Source organism: Psittacula echo (assembly GCF_963264785.1).
Source record: "Psittacula echo genome assembly, chromosome: 2".
In the NCBI taxonomy this organism is placed as follows: domain Eukaryota; kingdom Metazoa; phylum Chordata; class Aves; order Psittaciformes; family Psittacidae; genus Psittacula; species Psittacula echo.
Window position 1 is genome coordinate 13,052,152 of NC_137737.1, and position 18,747 is coordinate 13,070,898.

An 18,747-nucleotide genomic window follows, 5' to 3' on the forward strand; every position below is an offset into this window, starting at 1 on the left:
TTAGTAAATTCTAGGAGAGTTTGTAGAGAGAAAAGTGTTGTACAAATTCTTGTTAACCCAGAGCTCCATCAATTTATGGTGGATTAAAGTATCCCTCACTGCTATACTTTTACCACTGATATTGATAGTGGTTTTGTTCTTTGAGTTTTTAAAGACTGATCAGAGCAGGAACTCAGTTAAGAAACATCTAAGCCTTAAAAAGGGACAACTAAAAATCCTTGGTGGTTTCTTTTCTTTTTCAGTGCACTCCAGATCTTAGTCTTGTACTTCGGTTCTGGATTAGGTCAAAGCAATTAAATCATTTCAAGTAAATAAAGCATCTGGTAAAAAAGGCTTCTTGTCATACTCTGTTTCCATCAAAATGTTCTTTTAACATGGAGCGTGGAGCATTGGGCTGGAAGAGGTGAGCTCTTCTGTGGCTAGTAGCTTTTGGAGGGGCATCACCATTGCAACAGAAAAATGGGTGGTTGAGGAGCAGATTTGGCTACTGTCCCTCAGTCCAGCTTGCATTTTTTTTGTCTCCTCTCTGACCTTTAGTAGGATACTTCTTCTCATCATGCCACTCTTCCTTATTGTTGAATGGCTTTATACTAGGTGACCATTTTTCTCTTCCAGTTGTTTTAAAAATACAAAATGGGCAAAAAATGCGCAAAAAACATATTCTGTTTCACATAGCTGAGCAATCTGACGAGAGATTGCTTCCTCCTGCTTGGCTTTAAGTGAAATTGGCCTTTTAAATGCAGAGAATGGAAGGAAAAGATGTATAAATTCCAAACAGAAAGTTCTTATTGATGAGAAAATGTATCATGCAAATAATTTATCAATTTGAGTCAGTAGGATGAGCATAGTAAATTATTTATTGAGGTTTAAATGGAATCTTTTCATAGATTAATTTGAAAAACAAGTTTGCAGTGACTAGTAACTAACATTATGATATACATCGTTAGAGAACTGGCTTGCAGGAAAAATGGATTATTGCTATATTCTTTTAATATCTTCTGATTTTGAGTGAAAATTAGATACTTCATTTGATGAGCTATTAATATTAACCAGAAGTGTCTGTTCTATCTCTGTGTTGTGGAATACATAAGAAGTAAAAATGCTGCTGTGCGAGCTATATAAATTAAATGTAATTGAAAAGCTACTGAACAGAGTATGGAGATGTGGCTTTTCCAAAACACTAAATGTATTAGTCTGGGTGGAATAACGCTCTGGGCTGGAAAAAGGGAAGTAGTGGGAAATTTGCCTGTTTACCATCTAGCTCTTCTGCCAAGGGGAGTGGGTGAACTTTAAAAACTGCTGTTTCCAAAACTGCACTGTAGAGTTTTCATCGGCAGTACATCACAAGGTGGCAACCGGGCTGCTTGAGTAGTGTTCATGGGAGAAACAAATGTTTGACCAAGTTCCTTACTCAGCAAAAGAAAAATGCAAGTAGAAATGCATAGTTTTATTGAGGTTTGAACTGTGTTGGGATTTTTCAGTGTTGGAATTGGATTTGGACATGGAAGATAAAACAGTGTACCCTGTGCTGCCTCTGTATGGTGCACTTGATGTGGATGGACTGATGCTGTGCTTTTGAACACTGAAGTGGATTGGAAAGTTTTCAGGTGGTCTTTGCCATGCACAAAACTACCAGTAAAATAAAACAGATTGATGGGAGTTGAAATGAAACCAAATTGTATGACATGGACATTTTACTAAGGGTTTTTTTTTTTTTCTTTAATGTGCCATTTCTGATGATTGCTCATGTGCAATGTGTCATCTCTGTGTTACTTCTGCTTCACAACTTGGCTGGTGCCCAGCTCCTTCAAACCTGTAGGAGTGAATCTTCAATTGGTGTTCTGCAAATGTAGTGTGACATTCTCTATACCACAACAGTTTTGAATAGAAGTAGAATGCTCTCTGCTTTGCCTTTCATCTGTGTGTCATTTCATACTGTGAATACAGCCCATTTTGATACATATTCACAGGCAGCCATATCATCTTAATTCGTTGCTCCTGGTGTATATCTGCATTTTTCCCAAAGAGATCAAGGTATTAAATAAATCCCTGTGGAAAATGCATGGGGAGAACAGAAAGCTGCTGTGTGAAATTTTACCATCCTAATCCTTATTTACCAATTTTACAGCCAGATACGGGGGAAGTATTGGTAATTTGCCTTATGAGGAATCATAAAAGAACTGGATGGGAGGTTATTCACCTTCTTCAGTGAAGTAACATTAGTGTGTTTTCACCATAGAATCATAGAAAGAAAATATTTTTTAGCAGCATAAGTCACAAATGTGTTTTCATGGTTTGGAAATTTCAGTCTTTATGGCTTTTGTAGTCTTGTGTAGCAGTGGCTGCAGAATAGAAACTAATTCTCATGCAGGTTGGAAACTTGAACATGGTTTTATTATTTATTCCAAACTATATTAGTTCTCACAAAACCCGTTTATATGGGGGTCAAAATACAGCAGCCTGTGCTCTTTCAGAATTTTTCCTGATTTTTTTAATTCACTGTCCACATTCCCATGCATTGCAAATGGGCAGTGCGTTCACTTGGATATATAAACCCTGAATTAGTAAAATACAATTGCCTTTTCCCTTCATGTATTTGAAGTTACGGAAACAGGACATGGAAATAGAGGATGGTAATTGTATTCCGAAATCTTGCTCACTGGTCATTCCTTGTCTCTGCCCAGGAGTGTCTGTGAGTTGGCATGGATGTGCTGCTGGGATGGGATTGAGCTATGTGCTCTGCTTTTCCTTAGATCCAAATGCAGTGTTTGCTGAGTTGTTTATGCTGAGTTCCGTTGGTGTCTTGTGAGCATCTGTTTCATGTCAGGCTGTGAGCAGTCATTAAAACCACTGTATAGGAAAGCTGCTCTGCTGTCAGGGTTGCCTGTCTGGAAGCAAACTTCCAAGTGAGAACGTGGTGGCTTTGGAGGGTAAGGAAGTGGGGGTCTTGGCAGGCACACTGAAAGGTGTTGAAATAGGGATGAGAGCCCAGGGTGGGAGGGTTTGGTGAAGTGTTTGAGGGGTGTTAAGGTATCAGCAAAGGTTGGTTTGAGGGCTGTCAGGGGACAAAGCAGAGCAGGTTTGGAAGGGGGAGCTAGGGGAAGGTGAGGTTGTATTTCCTCATGCTCCTGAGGGTTCAGGACTCACAGTCTTAAAAGTAGAGATTGTTACATTGGGAGCCAGCACCCTTTATCTGTTGGGTTTGGATAGTTGGACTGTAGATGGGATTGGCTGGTGCTTTGAAGATGGACCACCCCTTTCAACCTCTGTCTGATGTAACGTTGTGGTGATCAGAGTCACTTGTCTCCTTTTCCATTGGCATCCCAAAATCCAGAATAGGCCAGCCAGCAGACCCAGCCCTGCAGGGCTGCAGTAAAGAATTGCTGTGTCTGCATCTTGCCTTCCCCTCCAGACCAGGAACTGCTTGTTGTCCTAGCTGAGCAAGGGTGTCTAAACTGAAGCATCGTTCCAGGGTGGAGAAACCACACAGTTTGTTGGTTTTGCTTCTGTGTAATTACTGCCTTAAACTCAGGGTTTAAACATGCAGCTGTTAGAAAAAGTAAATATCTTTCCATGAAATGTGCTGGCGCAGGAAGTGCAAAATGGATATTCCTGGAGTGGTACTGGGAGTATGGAGATTTGTGCCTGGTCATCTGGGTTACCAGATTGTCTGGGCCACATTTAGCCAAAGTACAACCTGTTTAGAGAGAAATAGAGATGACAGATCAATGGAATAGTGAACCTGCTTGTCTGAGGACTCAGGATTACGTGAGTATTTTCTCTGAAGAATTTGGGGAGTGGGGTTTGGCAAACCTAAAGTCAGGTTCATTTATAGGTTGGTGCTTCAGTATTTCTTGACCCTGAATAAAGGGAGATTCTCAGGTCCTAAGGAATGTCTGGGATCCGAACTGGGAGGAGAAAGACTGAAAACAATCATAATTTCTTTACCAGGCCAGAGGAGTCATTCCAACCCTTGCAGTGAAATTCCCAGGTGTGGTAATGAGGTGAAGGTTAAATAAAAAGAGGTGAAGCTTAAATAAAAGGTTTTAGCTATATCTGTTGTTGGGTATTACTTGCTTCTTCATGGAAGTCTTGTGACAGTCATCCTAAAGTTTGTAAGGTGCTTGTTGGGCCTCCATGTCCAAACAGGTTTGCATAGCTGAGCTGATGCAGTTCTGCCCTCCCAGGCAATGCTGGAAGTAGGAAGGGTTTGTGGATGGCCTGGAGGGTCAGGCTAAAGGGTAAATCCCCACTGATGATGTGCCTTTTGTAGCAGTGTGGTTAGAAATCACCCATCACACTCCTCAGCAGGCTGCTGGCCCCTCGGGTAAGTGTTCGTTGCTTGCGTGTCAGTTAGGGGATTTTTAGAGGGTAGATCCTTCCCAGCCCATGGTCCCACAGGCTTTCAAAACCTAAAACTGAGACAACCAGTCTGACTCCCTGATTAACACTTCAGTTCCATAAAAAAAGTTAACAATTGCGAATGGTTATGCTTTGGATCAAGTCAAGATGTCATGACCAAAAAGGTAATGCATGATCTTGGTAACTGAGTGCTGCTGGGTATTTTGCAGCACTTTATGCTTCTCTAAGTATAGAAGAGAAGTTCTCCCTGGAGATGCTGTTCTAGGGCTTGAGGTCTTTTTATGTTTGCTTTTTTATATTTGTTGCTGAATGTCTGTAATAAGTGAAGCTGCCCCCAGCAGAGCACTAAGGATGTGTTTACTCAGTTTTGCGTAACTGAGGGTGTCCTGTGAACCTTTATTTTAACTCAAAAATAAACTCCGAAGTAAATTTCTTTGGTTCTACTGGAGATGTTCATATAGTTTGTATACTAATAACTCTTGTCTTTTCTTCTGTGTGATACTGATGACTGTTTGGCTACATGAAAATGCTGATTTCTTGGTAGGTTCTATGTGGGTTACCAAAGATCTGTATTAAACATCAACAAAAGTTCCGCTCACAAATGACTCCTCACTTTTTAGCTGGGTTTGTACTTCAGCAGCAGGATGGTTTGTTTTTTCTTTTTCTTTTTTGTTTTGAATGAGATTTTAGAATGCGTCTTACACATTACCTATCCAGACACACTATTAGTGGCCATTAGGCTAGGAGGAAACAGGCTGATTTAATATTACTCTTCGAATGTCTGAAATCAGTGGGAACTTGAAAGAAAGCCCTTTTAGGAAGGCCTATGACACTGGACCTTGTTGCAGTAGGGTGTGAGCATAGCTCCTTTGAAATTGCTTGAGTGATGGACCTCAGGTATCTTTGTCTTTGAGTTTAAATGCTTTGCAGGGTCAAAGCTTGCAGCTGTAAACAAGGCTGGGATGGCCACCTATAGTAATGGGAATTCTAGCTGGGACTGGCCAGAAGATGTGCAGCAAAGAGGAAGGGCACTTGCCTTGTAATGTATGCACCGTTTATTTCCATAAAGGCTTTGAAAAACTTGGAGGGCAAATCGCGCAGGAAGGATGACGCTTGCTGTCAGTGCCCCTAACATAATTAGAGTATCTGCAATCAGTAGAGCATGTAGTTCATGTGACAGACTGTCCTGTGGGCAGATCCTCTGCTGCAGGAGCAAATGTAGACTAATGGAATAACTCTGGGAACTGCCCACAGGTTCCTTCTGGAAATTTTCTTCACGAAGACTGATCTCAGATGGGTTTTTTTTTTCCCTACTTGTGATTCCACCGCAGTTGTTCCTGTGGGCAAAGCTGGGAAAGATGGAGCAGAATGTCTGAAGAAAGTTGTGAACCTGCATTCAGAAGGCAGATGAGCATCCCTTGGAGTGGCACTGGCCTTTTGAGAGCTTATTGCATGTTTGTAGCTCTCCTCAGTTTTGTAAGTCTGCTCTAGAAGAGTGCATAGGGAGTTTCAGACGTGCTAGATGTTAGGTGTGGGAAGAGGAATCTGGTTTCATTCAGGAGTTCAGCAGTAACAAGTGGAAGAGCTCTTAGTAGGAAGGGATTTGTGTTAGTCTTACTGGTTAAAAAGACTAATTAGTTCAACTGGAAACATGCTTTCAATGGAAAATGTTTATGGGTACCTGTTCTATATAGGTTCTTTGCAGGTCTTTTTTTTTAGCAATTTGACTGCTAGCTTGAGCAGTAGAAGGCAAGTATAAAACTAAATGGAATATGAGTTTCAGATTAGCATTCCTGTGGTTGGAAAATAGTCATTATTTGTTTTGCAACACCACGAAGGCAGCTTCCTCCTGTCAGCTCTGTGGATCTCCTTCCCTTTGAGAATTTAAGGCTGCCATGTGTGGAGTGCTTAGCACACTTTCTGCAATGTGTATGTCTTTTCCTCGTAATACATTTGTCAGGAAATAAAAAATTCAGTCTTGTTGGGCTTGTTTTGGTATTTTTTTAGGCAGAAAATACAGAAGAGGTGTTAAGCAATGGTACAAAAAGCAGTGCTATAAAATTTATTTTCAAGCATTTAGAATCCTCTAGGATGGTTTAAAGGACTTTAATTAAAGAGTGACATACACTTAGTAAAAATCCATGTTAGTTGAGCAATTGATTTTTTTTTCTTCTCTTTATTTTTTTTTTCTCTTAAGAAAGGAAAGCTGTGAGTTTTCTTGTATGGAGTAAATGTCACCCTGTTTATATCTTAGCTTTGCTGCAAGTCAGGACTTGTACTGTTCCTCTAGGTTGTCATAGAAACACAGCTAACTGTCATTTCAACTCAGGCTGCTGATGGTTTTATTTGTAGGTTTTCAGGATTATTAAAATTTAACAAAAATTATTGATTTGTCTTTTTATTAACACTGGCTTGTGTTTACTTTAGAAGTTCAGACTGCATAAAAGCTTTTCCTGACAAAAAAATACCTTTAGAATGATTAAATTCTGATACTCTGACTAAGAGCTCATCAGGTGCATTTAATATATCAGACAGAGTTTAAAGGAGCAGAGAAATCTTGCATTTTTTGCAAATCACCTTTTTCATTTCATTTTGTTTACAGCAAAGTGCCCCCACCACATTTCAATTCACCTTTCAGCTTGACTTTTACTTAACATAAAAGATACCTGTCAAGAAAGCGTGAAATGGGGACATCATCGTGCCCAATATTGGAAGTTTTCATTTTATTCCCTATTTTTAAAGCCTGGCAGAATGCTTCAATGCACTGACTTTTGAAGTATCTATTTTTTGTATATGCATGCGCAGGAAAAAATTACTTAGTTTTCACTCATAAATAAGACAGGCAAAACTTATTTACAGTAACTTTATCTAATGGTCCATGGATGAATGCTTTTATGCAAACTGCTCAAGAGGCTAGAATTAAGTTTTCACATTGGTTGCACATTGGATGTCCAGACTCTAGCAACATGTGGGATCTTATGAAAACTAGATGACTGGAGTTCAATTTTTACTTTTCTGAATTTATTCAATGGTTACCCATGCATTTCAAGTGTAATCTTTGTAAGCAATGTATAAAATGCAGTAATGTATTAATTGCCATAAAATGGATGCATACTTCCTTCCGCCCTCTTTCCATCACATGTATGCTCTTTCCTTTGACTTTACCTCCTCCCTCTACCCTGTAGTCATTTATTAAGGATCTGTAGGTGCAAGGAATTTGGCTGATTTATGCACAGCCCTGTAATTTGACATTGTCATTCTGTCTGGTAACAACTTTGTTCAGTGTTAGATTTACTGAATAAATTGTTTCTTGGTGGACATTTTGACACCTCACTTCAGACTGCTACGTCATGGGCTGCTGACATCCCTACATTAATCTCATTTGTATTCTGTCATAAAACTCTCAAATAACATTTTAAAAGGGCCTCTCTTTGCAGCATATTTATATAGGCATTGGGCTAAATACCGAGTGTTTCCATAGGTCCGGATGACTTTTTTGTGTTTTGTGTGAGGGGATGCATGTGTTACTGTGTGGGATGGTAACACATGTGGTAAATGGCCGTAATACTTAACTTGGGAAGTACTCCAAAGGCAATTTAATAAACAAAATGTGTTTTCTTAGCAAGTTAACATGTTTCTTCCGAATTTATTTTTCACGTCATTAGCTACTAGAAAATGTTGGACAATACAGTTCTTCTGCCACAGACTGGCACTGTGCATTTTTATTCCCTGTTCTAGGGATTGGAAAGCAGTGGTTGGTGTAGATTGAAGTAAAGGGTCTCCTTTACTAGAGCACTGCAATGTTACGTTCTGGTTGCTTAGGAATGAAAGACATGTTTTATGTGGGAAACACACTCAGCATTGATGTGTTCATTAGAACTAATAGTGAGCATAGGAGACAATTATTGCAGGTGTACTGTTTCCCAGTGAAGACCAAGGGATATACATGGGTTTGTGTTTGTCTATGCGTGCACAGTATTAACAGAGGCTTACTGAAGCTTATGAAATCTCTTTCTGGCATTGTAATTCAGTAGACTATCTGTTGCAGATGGATGCTGATGACCAAAGTACTATTTTGGCATCTCTTTTCTAGGAGAGAATTGTTTTGGGTCTTTAATCAATGGATTCGCTGCTTGCGTCTTTGAGCTCAGTCTCCTTTCTCTTCACTTTCTGCCACTTGATGCATCATGTTTCTTTGCAACTGAGTAGTGATTGGGTGATAATAACTAACATACTTGAGAGGAATGCTTTGATATTTACCAGGAAAAGTTCTTAACATACAAATGATGAAGGTGATCCATAGGAATATGCTGTGTCTGGGTCTTTTTCCCAGACAGTTTTGCCACAACATGTTTATATTCTTTTTTTGTTGTTGTTTTGGGTTTTTTGTAACATAAACCCATTGGTGTGTTTTATACAATTAACTTATTCCTAGTGGATTCTTTTTACTTTTGTTCACAGCACTTTGCCTCTAGCCTGCCCACAGAGGTGCAGCATCTTGTGAAGGTCTTGAAGTTTCTTGTAACCTGCATGCTTCAGCTTAGAGTTAATTGTGGCTACAGTGGCACACTTTATTTTATCATTACCCATTTTTCCATATCCATCCCTTTTACATTTTTCTTCCAAACTGTGAATGACTAACTTTCTGTAACAAAGTACACATGTACATTTTCCCCTGCCTCTTACAGCTGAATTAATATGCTGCTGTACAGTCTTTGTTTGCACCCAGAACTTTGGAGTAAAAAGAGAACCCAGTAACAAAAAAAGCACAACCCAAGCCCCCTCCAATGATAAAAATGTGAAAGTTTGGCTTTTGATTGTAATGGCTGCTGTTAAGAGATAGCAGTGACCCATCTTCACCTGTTGCTGTGTTTTGGGGTATCGTTTAATTTGGTGTTATTTTTAAAATAAACTTCTAAATGTGTTTTGTTTTCTTTTTCTCTTGCTCCCTTTTCCTTACACTCTTAAAAATTTAGGAAGATGAGAGTGAAGAAGAACCGAAGCTGAAGTATGAACGGCTTTCTAATGGAGTCACGGAAATTCTCCAGAAGGATGCGGCCAGCTGCATGACAGTACATGAAAAGGTATTACCTGACTTTGTGGCAGAGAGAGAACTTCTGCTTCATTTTATGTATTTATCTGTCCTTATAATGCGTTGGTGGATGTCCTGTGTGGAAATGCTGCCAAATCTAGAGGTGCAGCACAAGCCAACACAAATACAAACAAAAATCATGGTAAACCTGTGTTGAAGAATTGACACTTTCATAGTGAGAAAATGAGGTGAGAATTCAAGGTGCAGTGATTTGTTAGATGGGATGTTTACATCAGCTACTGGGAAAGTGCTCACTCATTTTAATTATGGACATTATTCTGAACAAAAATTGGGATACAGTCCCAACTTTTATCTTTCCCAGAAAGGAAGTTGGCATATACTGTTCTTATTTGTTTAGCCTAAATCACTGAAGGACAGACTTGATCATGCCAGGGGTTGGCTTAGGATATATTCCACTGTGGAATACAGCTGAGTTTGTGTTAATACAGTGTAGAAGGGAAGTAATTAGAATTTTCCTTTTTTCTTCGTTGTTTTTTTTGGGGGGTGTCATACTAACACTTCCCTGTCTCCCTTCCCTGATTCAATATGTTAAAAAGGGAATGCACATGCTCTCATGCTGGTAACATTTGAGATGTACAAGAGAATAAAATGGAGAAAGTGATGGACAGTGCAAAGTGAAGAAATTTTATGAAGGTTCATTCCTTTGTTCTGACAAGGAAGAAACTTCATACGTTTCTGTAGTGATTTAAGCAATTACTCTTTTATTTTCTGAGTTCTCTGCTGTAAATACTGCAGAACATTTTAAAATATTAAGGAATGCTGAAGAGCATCTGAAAGTCTGAGTTAATGATTTGTCAAGTAACTATTAGTATGTAAAACATAATAGCTATTTTCTGAATGTATAATTTTTCACAGCCAGTAATAGCTCTTTAACAGCTATTGTTGAGGGATCTATCTCTGTTATTGGCTATATTTTTAGATTGACTTGTGCTGTGTTTCTTTTACTCAAAGGACTGTTGCCATGGCTCAGGAGGCTCTTAAGATGAAGCTTGTATTTTAACTGTGCGAATGAAAACAATAAGTCTTTTAAAAATGTTTTTTGACAACTTGGAATTACACAGATATTTGGAAAATTGGCAAGCCTTTCCTCCTGCTCTGTGGCCCGTTTGTGTCACTGCTTTTTCCCTGAGCCTCAGGTAAATTTTGAAAGCTGAGAGTTGAACAGGCTTTTTCTATAAGGATGTGCACCGATACAGCTTTACCTGTAGTGTCACAAAGAGTGACAATACAGGAAAGCTGTTTAAGTATCCCAGCACTTTTAGTTTTCCAGCAAACTAGATACACTATTTATAAGAAGGATCAATATTGTTAGAAGCCAGGTGCTGGGGTCTTTTAGGAATAGGTCTCTTACAACAGAGAGCTTCAAAATGAAGCTGGGTTGTAGGTTTTGTGAGGGTTTTTTCTGTTTGTTCTGGGTGGGGGCTTTTTGTTTGTTTTCCCTGCAAGAGCAGGAAAAACCCCACCAAAGACTCATCATTAGCAAAATTACACAGTGCTATGTAAAATATGCCTCTGATTAAAGCAGTTTAACTTTGCTGGGAATACTGAAAATCTGGCTTCTGTATGCAGATTAATTTCCCCCCAGAATTACTATTTTTTTCCCCTTTTCACTGCTAAAGCATCGTATTTTCACCAGGCTTGCTGTCTGCACTGGATGACTAATCGTCATGGCACCTGGTGCATTCAAGCAGGCCTGTGCAGTGGAATAGTCATACCTAGTTATGTCTGCACACCTGATGTTTTATTAACCAGTATTGATTTTTTTACCCGGGGGACTTTTTTCTTCCTGAAAAAAGGCAACCTTGCAGGAGTGAAAGGCATTGCAGGGGATGAATTTCTAATGAACCCCTTCTTTCCCTTTCTTGACTCCTTTTAATGTAGCTTCATATTTTAAGTGCCTGGACTGAAATTTCATTTTAAGCAATTCCATTTTGATAAATCCTTTTAAACCTTGACTTTCTGTAAGGTTATTTTTTAAAGATTGTGCTGCCTGACTGACACGCTTAGCAGTGCCTGTAAATTTGAGCATTTCATTATAGGTTGCAATGAAGCATGCTCACATGCAGTGAAATACAGAGAATTGAGGAGCCTAGACTATTTGAGTAATGCTGAAAGGAGCGAGGGGGGGAATAAAAGAAAGCACTGTCATAAATCAAGTAGTACCAAAGTTCTTCCATTTCTGTTTAGGTGTAGTTCACATGGTTCAATTAACAGCTGATCTTTCAGAATCAATTCCCTTCTTGTTTGTATCAGAGTAAGCTGGTGATAGCATGTGGAGTTTTCTCTATTTTTACTACTATTTTTTAGAATGGAACTCCTGAAATTTCTAAGGAAAAGTGTATTTCTCTTGTGAGTGTTCAATGCAGGAGTGTTCCTGAGTGAAGGAAAGCAAACCCAGTCGTTATCTCTGTGCTTAAATGCATACCTTCCATCATTCAGCAGTATTTTACCAGTGGCTTACCAGTGGCCTTTTAATGTGTTTGAACATTTGGTTTTTATGTCAGTTAGGAAAATAATTAAAAATAAAGCCCAAAGGAAACCTTATGATCGAAACAAAGCTGCAGAAAGGATCTAGGAATTATTTCAGGTCAGTGTCGGTCCTTGCTTTCACACTGCATTTTTAATTCGCTGCCACAGTCCATCAGGCAGTGTGTACGGACTGCAGACACACCATTAGTTGTCAGTGGATGAGGGGCCTCATGACTCATTCTGACAGCTAACTTGCACTATCACAGTAATGTGGGCTTGAAGCCCTGTTTTATACCTTAGTTGCAGTTAAAATAACCTTTCTCTATAGAAGGTGGTATTGTCTTTTTTTTTCTCCCAGGTGGTGCTAATCATTAATCTGCTAAACATCCCAGGCCATTAAGAATTGCTGTAGTTCTCATTGAGGTGTCTTTGTGTTTAGGTAATCAGTCTCTTTCTTTTACAGTTTTTGGCACTGGGAACACATTATGGCAAAGTTTATTTGCTTGATGTCCAGGGGAACATCACACAGAAGTTCGATGTTGTAAGTATGGCATTACTCAGAACACATCTACTGGGATGTAAAAATGCTGTGGTGTACTAGGTAACAAATGGGTTAATGCTCTTGTTGCACCTGAAATTTTACTAATGCATTTCATGAACTCCCTCCCCATAATATAAGAGGGAGTATATGCTGCTTGCAAAAAGAAGTTAAACTGGATGGTTTTGTGATGAGCACATCCCGGTTTATGTATGATAAACTTTCCTCACGAAGACAGAAGAGGAAATACGTACTTATGATTGTAAGTGGCTATTATTAATAATGTAACCCAGAGGCTCGCGACTTCCATAAGGCACGAGCCTGCTCATTAGGTGACTATTGTCAGTTGTTAGTGTGTGCACTATCACCTTATCTAGTTGCCACAAGTAATTGAAAATTGATTGATGGCCTTGCTGGTTCAGTTTATCTACTGCAAATATATAACGCTAATATTTTATGTGAATGTTTTGAAGCTTGGACTCTTAGGGGATTGTATTGATTGAAGGAGAAGCAGCTGACTCTTTCCTTATTGTGCTTCCTGATATTAGCAGATGAATGAAATGCCAAATTTTATGCTCTGTTCTAGGGTATTAAATGTTCCTTGTAATTGTGGATATTTGTTGATTATTTTTTGTTTATAATATCCCGCTTTCACGTTCCCTGTCTTCCACGGGTGGTGGGAGGAAGAGAACAAGCAATTTTTTTTTATCCTGGTATTGTCACAGGATCTAGTAGCCAAGCATTGTTTTTTCATAGCAGTGTCAGCACTTGTCAGAGTATCCATCACAAGATGTTGGCATGTTTGCAAAGAGAACATATGTTCTAGGGCTGACACAGCTAGCTGCATGGGAGGGGTGAAAGGATTTGTTTGTATTTTTTAAATCTAATTCTGCAATTGTGCCAGGAATGGGGGGTCAGGAATGTCATGGCCTAAACTCCTAATCACAAACTCTGAAGGAAGTTTTGTGTATATCATTGGTTGGATTGACAGTGACTGCACTGGGTATTAATGAAAGTCAAGCTAATTGTATTCTTCTATTTCTCTTAACTTTGTATGTTCATCAGCCCCACAGAGGAGGTGCTGACTGCATTTCTGAAGAGGAAAAGCTTTTGGTATCTTCCTTACAGTTTTGATTACTTTACATGTATACTACTTACTAAAGATACCGTTTCTTTCTCTCAGAATTCATCTATGTAGGGCAGGCTGGATTAAAGTGTACGTGAATTCTCTTCCATTTCTGCAGTAAAGGACTCACTCAAATGAAGTAGAGATTTTCTATTGAATCAGGCATTAACTGTCTTAGACTTGTATTCATTATACTCTGTCAGGTGCTTGGAAGAGCCCTGCATCCTCTTTACATCCACCGACCCAAATCTGTTCTTTTCCTTAACAGAAAGTCCTACCAGTGCCTGCTGGAAGGTGGTTTCTTGTGATGAAGTTAAGTTTAGGCTATGTAAACCATGTTCTGCTTTACAGCGCTTATTTGGTTATCCGTTTTTCAAACTTGATGAGTATTTTTGTGCCATGTCTTCTTAGAGAGATGGCAGTGATTTCTTTTAAAACTATTGTTTGACTACAGACTGCTTGTTGAGACAGAGAATAGGAAAAAGAAATTTTTCTTCAATTCTGTTCTTAATGTTTCTGTCTCTTTTTCTAGTGCATGTCTCCAGTGCAACAGATAAATTATATCATGGATCTGGTGGAAAGGGTGCTGCTTTTTGTTTCTTTTCTATAGTTTGAACGAGAATTATTTTGATCTAGGATCACTTGTCTTTAAAAGAAAAGTTGTCCAAGGAACTACGAAGGGTTGTAGGACAGAATGGGCTGCCTGTGTGAGAAACAAAGCAGCTCTGTGACATCCTTGGCTGCTTAAACGGAGAAGTTTTCTGAACAAATGTTGTTGGCTGTTAAACCTGTAGACAGTTTAGTCTGGACTGGTTGTTGTATGTCAGACTATTTTCCATCTAACCTCAACTGTTCAAGGTCATGGACTGTAGACTTAAAGGCATCACTATCAAAACCTTTGGTGAGTTCTGTCCTGCCAGTGCTGGTTTACAGTCTCTCCTGGAGGATTTGCATTAGAGCATCTCCATGTTGTAAATCCCAACTAAAATGTACCTCTTTATTGAGAAGTGGGTCACTTCCTGAAGTGCTACAGATGCAAAGCATTCCTTGTCTGTGTGCTGGGGTGAAGAGTTATTTTCTCCAGTGATATTGTCCCTGGTTCTTTGCTGAGTCATATTCCTCCTGAAAAGCATTTCGCTGGTGAAATGGCAGATAAGGTTTTACCTTAAGGTTGTAAATAGACATATCTGTTGTTACTAATTTTAGGAAATTAGTAGTTTATAACAATTGTTCTGAGTAAATAAAATAGTGTCTCATTGAAGAGCAAGCAGTGTTACCTCTGAAATGTTTTAATTCTTTGCAGTAAAAAGGGTACCTGGGGAGTGACTTTTAGAAGTTGCTCTTTCTGAAAGAATCTTTTCAGCAGATAATTTTCTCTTGTGTGATAGCAGAAATGAACAAGCAGGCATTTGTCTGAGAGAAAGAAGTAATTCAAGGAATTGTTCTGCATTTGAGTCTTCATTTCTATGTTCCAGGGGGTTGTTTTGGGTTTTTTTCTCGTCTGTTATTTTTTAAATGATTACTTATCTATACATCTAAGTCTGTCAAATATGTAAATAGAAAAAAACACACACAGGAAAATATAAACATCGCTAGATCTAAAGTAGTGTTAGCATGTGAAAGACACCAGAACGGAGACAGAGGGTTTTATTTCAACCTTTTAAAAAAGTTTGTTTTAATGCAAGGTCATATTAAATATATGTAGAAAACCACCATTGCTACTACCTTAGTCCTATTGATTTCCATTTTTCTTTCCTAATCTCAGGTAATCATGTTCAGTAATATAAATGGACTTGGAAAGTGAAGAAATAAGAAACTTGTTTTCATAATAAATCATTTGCTTTCCATGTTGACTCGCATCTTAATTGGAATCAAATTGTAAAACAGAAATAGAGACTGCTCTCAGAGGATTTGCAGCATAATTACTGTATCATGTCTCCAGCTCCTGTGAACTTTGAGGGAGAAAACTCACATGTATGTTGCATAATCTCCAAGGATAGCCAGTTGTTTAATGATGGCCCTCTTGTTAAAGACTGCTTTCATTTATCATTTTATATTCTTAAAAACAGCTGTAAGAAACACTATAATGTAACGGCTGGCATCCCTGTAAGCTCTGCTATTGTGACATGCTTCTTTGTTTGTTGTTTAAAAGAAACCTTTCAAGACTTCCCTCCTTAATGTCCACAGCAGCAAATGAATATGAGTAACCTAAGATACTGGCCTTGGGCTGCAAAGACTTCATCATGTGATCTACTTTGACCCATAAATATTCACCCAGGGTTCTATGAAGCTAATGCAGACAACTAAAAAGTCTTTTCAGAAGAGGGTCTTGCTCTCATCCTGCTCAGAAAATACCTGTTGCTGGATCCTGTGCCATGTAGATGACTAGTCTTTTCAAGTTTGCAAGTCCTCTTGTAAACAGCAGTGAAAATGTGTGCTTTGAAACTGATGTGACAGGCTTTTTGTTTGAGGAGAATTGAGAGGCAGGAATTTGGGTGCTTTGGCCTTGAGTGGTGCTGGTATCTCAGCAGCCATGCTGTGTTCTCGGGTGATCCCTCTTTCCTCCTGGCCTGTTGTGTTTTTATCTCTTGCCAGTGTGTCTGTCTTTGACAATGTCAGCCTTCTAAGATTAACTGATATGCATCCTCAAATAACGTATGTTTGACAAACTGGTGTTCTCTTGTATTAGGGTTCAGTGCATTGAGTGAGATGAAATGTGTCAAACGTGCTGAAAATTATTGCTAAAAGGCAACAAGAAAGGGAGAAAAAAAAGCCTGCTAATGCCACTGACAGAGGATGATTTAGGACTGATTCACAGCATGTTAATTCCAAATGCCTCTCCATCTTTCTTTTCTTCTTAAGCTGTCTACAATTTATTAATATAATTATTGCCTCAACTGACATCTTGTGGATTAAGGACTTGTAGATATGAAGAAAGCTGTACAAACATGTTTAGTTAAGTAACAAATCAAAAACCTTTCAAAGGGCAAGATAACCTGCCCTCATTCTGGTCTTCTAATAATGATCAAGCTTGAAGCAAAACTAGTAAGAAGTCGTGGCTGGTGGCAGTGGTACTCTGTGAGAAGGGGAAACGTTGTCTATTTTACAAGTAGGGGGAATTTAAATGTTTAATGCATTGGAGGTATTTCAGAGGTGATGCATGAGCCTAGAAAATAGTCTAAATAGCATTATAAAAGCTTCTGTTAGTGCAAAGAAATTAAAGTCCCTTTTAGCATGCAATGTTTGTGAGCTATTCGAGACGGATGGAGTTTCAGAAAGAATGAAACTTTAAGTAGAGGCCCCTTCTTGCAGCATTTCTTCTCACCACATATTTTTTTGCTGGCCTCACTATTTTTTTTCTAATTGTCTCACACTGTGTAGCACTAAATGTTCCTTTATGTTTTTTTTAATTGGAGTGGCAGAAATCCCAAACCACTAGGTCATCTCTGCTACCTCGAAAAATGAAAGGGGAGTTCCTTCTGTGGTGGTATCGTTGCCCTTGCAAGTGTGTTGCTTGCTAGAACGTCACTCAGTTGTGTGCTGATTTTGCTGGTAATTCAGCAGATTGCAAACAAAATGTCAGAGGTTTCTGTTGACTTGACTTGCTTTTGAAAGAGTATTAATTACAAGAAGAGCATATTTCTAATGATAGAAGAGCAGCTGTTAAGCACTAAATGCTCTGGCTGGAAATGATGCAGAGCCCACTAACTGCTGTGAGAGATAATGCAGCATCTTTCAATGGGGAAGGTAACTTTAAGCATTTGACTGTATAATGAAGAAGTTACTTTGAATGGAACTTTACATAAGTTTAAGTATAAGATGATATAAACGTCACTTATTTTGACAGGCTACTTAAAATTCTCTGTTTATTACTTTAACTACATCATTTTAGTTGTCACTGTCAGACTATGAAAGAAGACTTAGTTGGGAAATGAAGTGAAGCAACAGAATTCAGAGTAAAGATCTGGGTAGCTGTGTGTTAGTATTTGCAGGGTGTCACTGAGCCTGTTAAATTTGAAGCTGAAATGCTGTGTTTTGTACAAAACCAAGCAGGCTGCTATACATGTGGGCTCCAAGAACCGAAGTAAAAATGAAGGTTTTAATAGGAGTGAGTGTCTATGCAAGGGACAGATTTTCTTTCTCTGTATGGAATCTCCTGCCCAAATGGCTGGTGTAGTCCTTTGGCTTAAGTGCTTTAAGTTAACCCCTAGCTCTGCCCAGTGGAAAAATGGGAGAAAACGTGACATCTTTTGGGAATTTGCTCGTAAGACTTGGGTGCCTACACCCAATTTAACAGCCCTTCTTCTGCCTCTGTCTGCTTGTCTTCTCATTTTAACTGCAGATGGTTTGGAAATCCAGAGGTTTTTACAGCAATTGTGGGAGTAACTCAGATGGCTTTCTGATTCTGGCTTTTTGGATGTTATAAAGGCTAGGAGGGAATGTCTTGCAATGTGCTAGTACTGTGTTTGTTAGGTTGGTTGTGACCTGAAGTGTTTCCAGTAGGAACTGTGGAGCTATTGAAGATTAGGAGCCTTCCTTGGCAGGAATCATGGTGTACCTGGGTGTCAGTCACTGGAAGAGAAGCAAGGTAGCTTGCTTAAACAGTTAAAAATGGTGGTGTCAGGGCTGGTATTCCGTAGGTCTAGATGAGTTTCTTGTCTGACACAACTGAAACAAAAATACCCCTCTCACAGATATTTTGCCCATGTATCCACTGTATGTAACCTACCTTTGAAGGGGATGTTGCTTAAATTTTTACTTAAGCCAAGAGATCAGATGAATGTGGAAGGGATTCATTATTGCTAGAAATGTTGCTTGGAGTATGGATGAAATATGGGAATTTCAAACAATTGTATCATGTATGATTAATTTTTATAAGCTCAAAACTGAGGAAAGCCTGACCATTTCATTCAATTATTCTTTCAAGCTCGTAGCTTCAGTAACTCTGTAGCTTAGTGCAGAATAACGTAAGTTTAGTTGGAAGTGTGGGCTCAGCTACAGAAGGCCTTTTATGGTCTAGCCCTTTATTTCTTGAATGCTTTTAGCTCATATAAGTCAAATGCATGCTTGTGCAGTAACAGACAGTAACATGGATGGTATAGATTGAATTTGTTTCAGTTAACGTATAAAGCTGGTGTA

The 18,747-nt window shown here is 38.9% G+C and overlaps 1 protein-coding gene across 2 annotated transcripts in view; it reads left to right on the forward strand.

Annotated features, from left to right (window-relative positions):
- Nucleotides 1–18,747, forward strand: part of VPS41 (VPS41 subunit of HOPS complex) — a 411,778-nt gene that overhangs the window by 322,431 nt on the left and 70,600 nt on the right. Inside the window, exons 2-3 of one of the 2 annotated variants that reach the window (XM_080611180.1) lie at nt 9,343–9,446; nt 12,408–12,485. In XM_080611180.1, coding sequence (XP_080467306.1) covers nt 9,429–9,446; nt 12,408–12,485 — 96 coding nt within the window. In that variant the 5' untranslated portion in view covers nt 9,343–9,428. Of the gene's footprint in view, nt 1–9,338; nt 9,447–12,407; nt 12,486–18,747 lie in introns of both variants that reach the window. The other variant, XM_080611179.1, reaches the window with a different exon arrangement.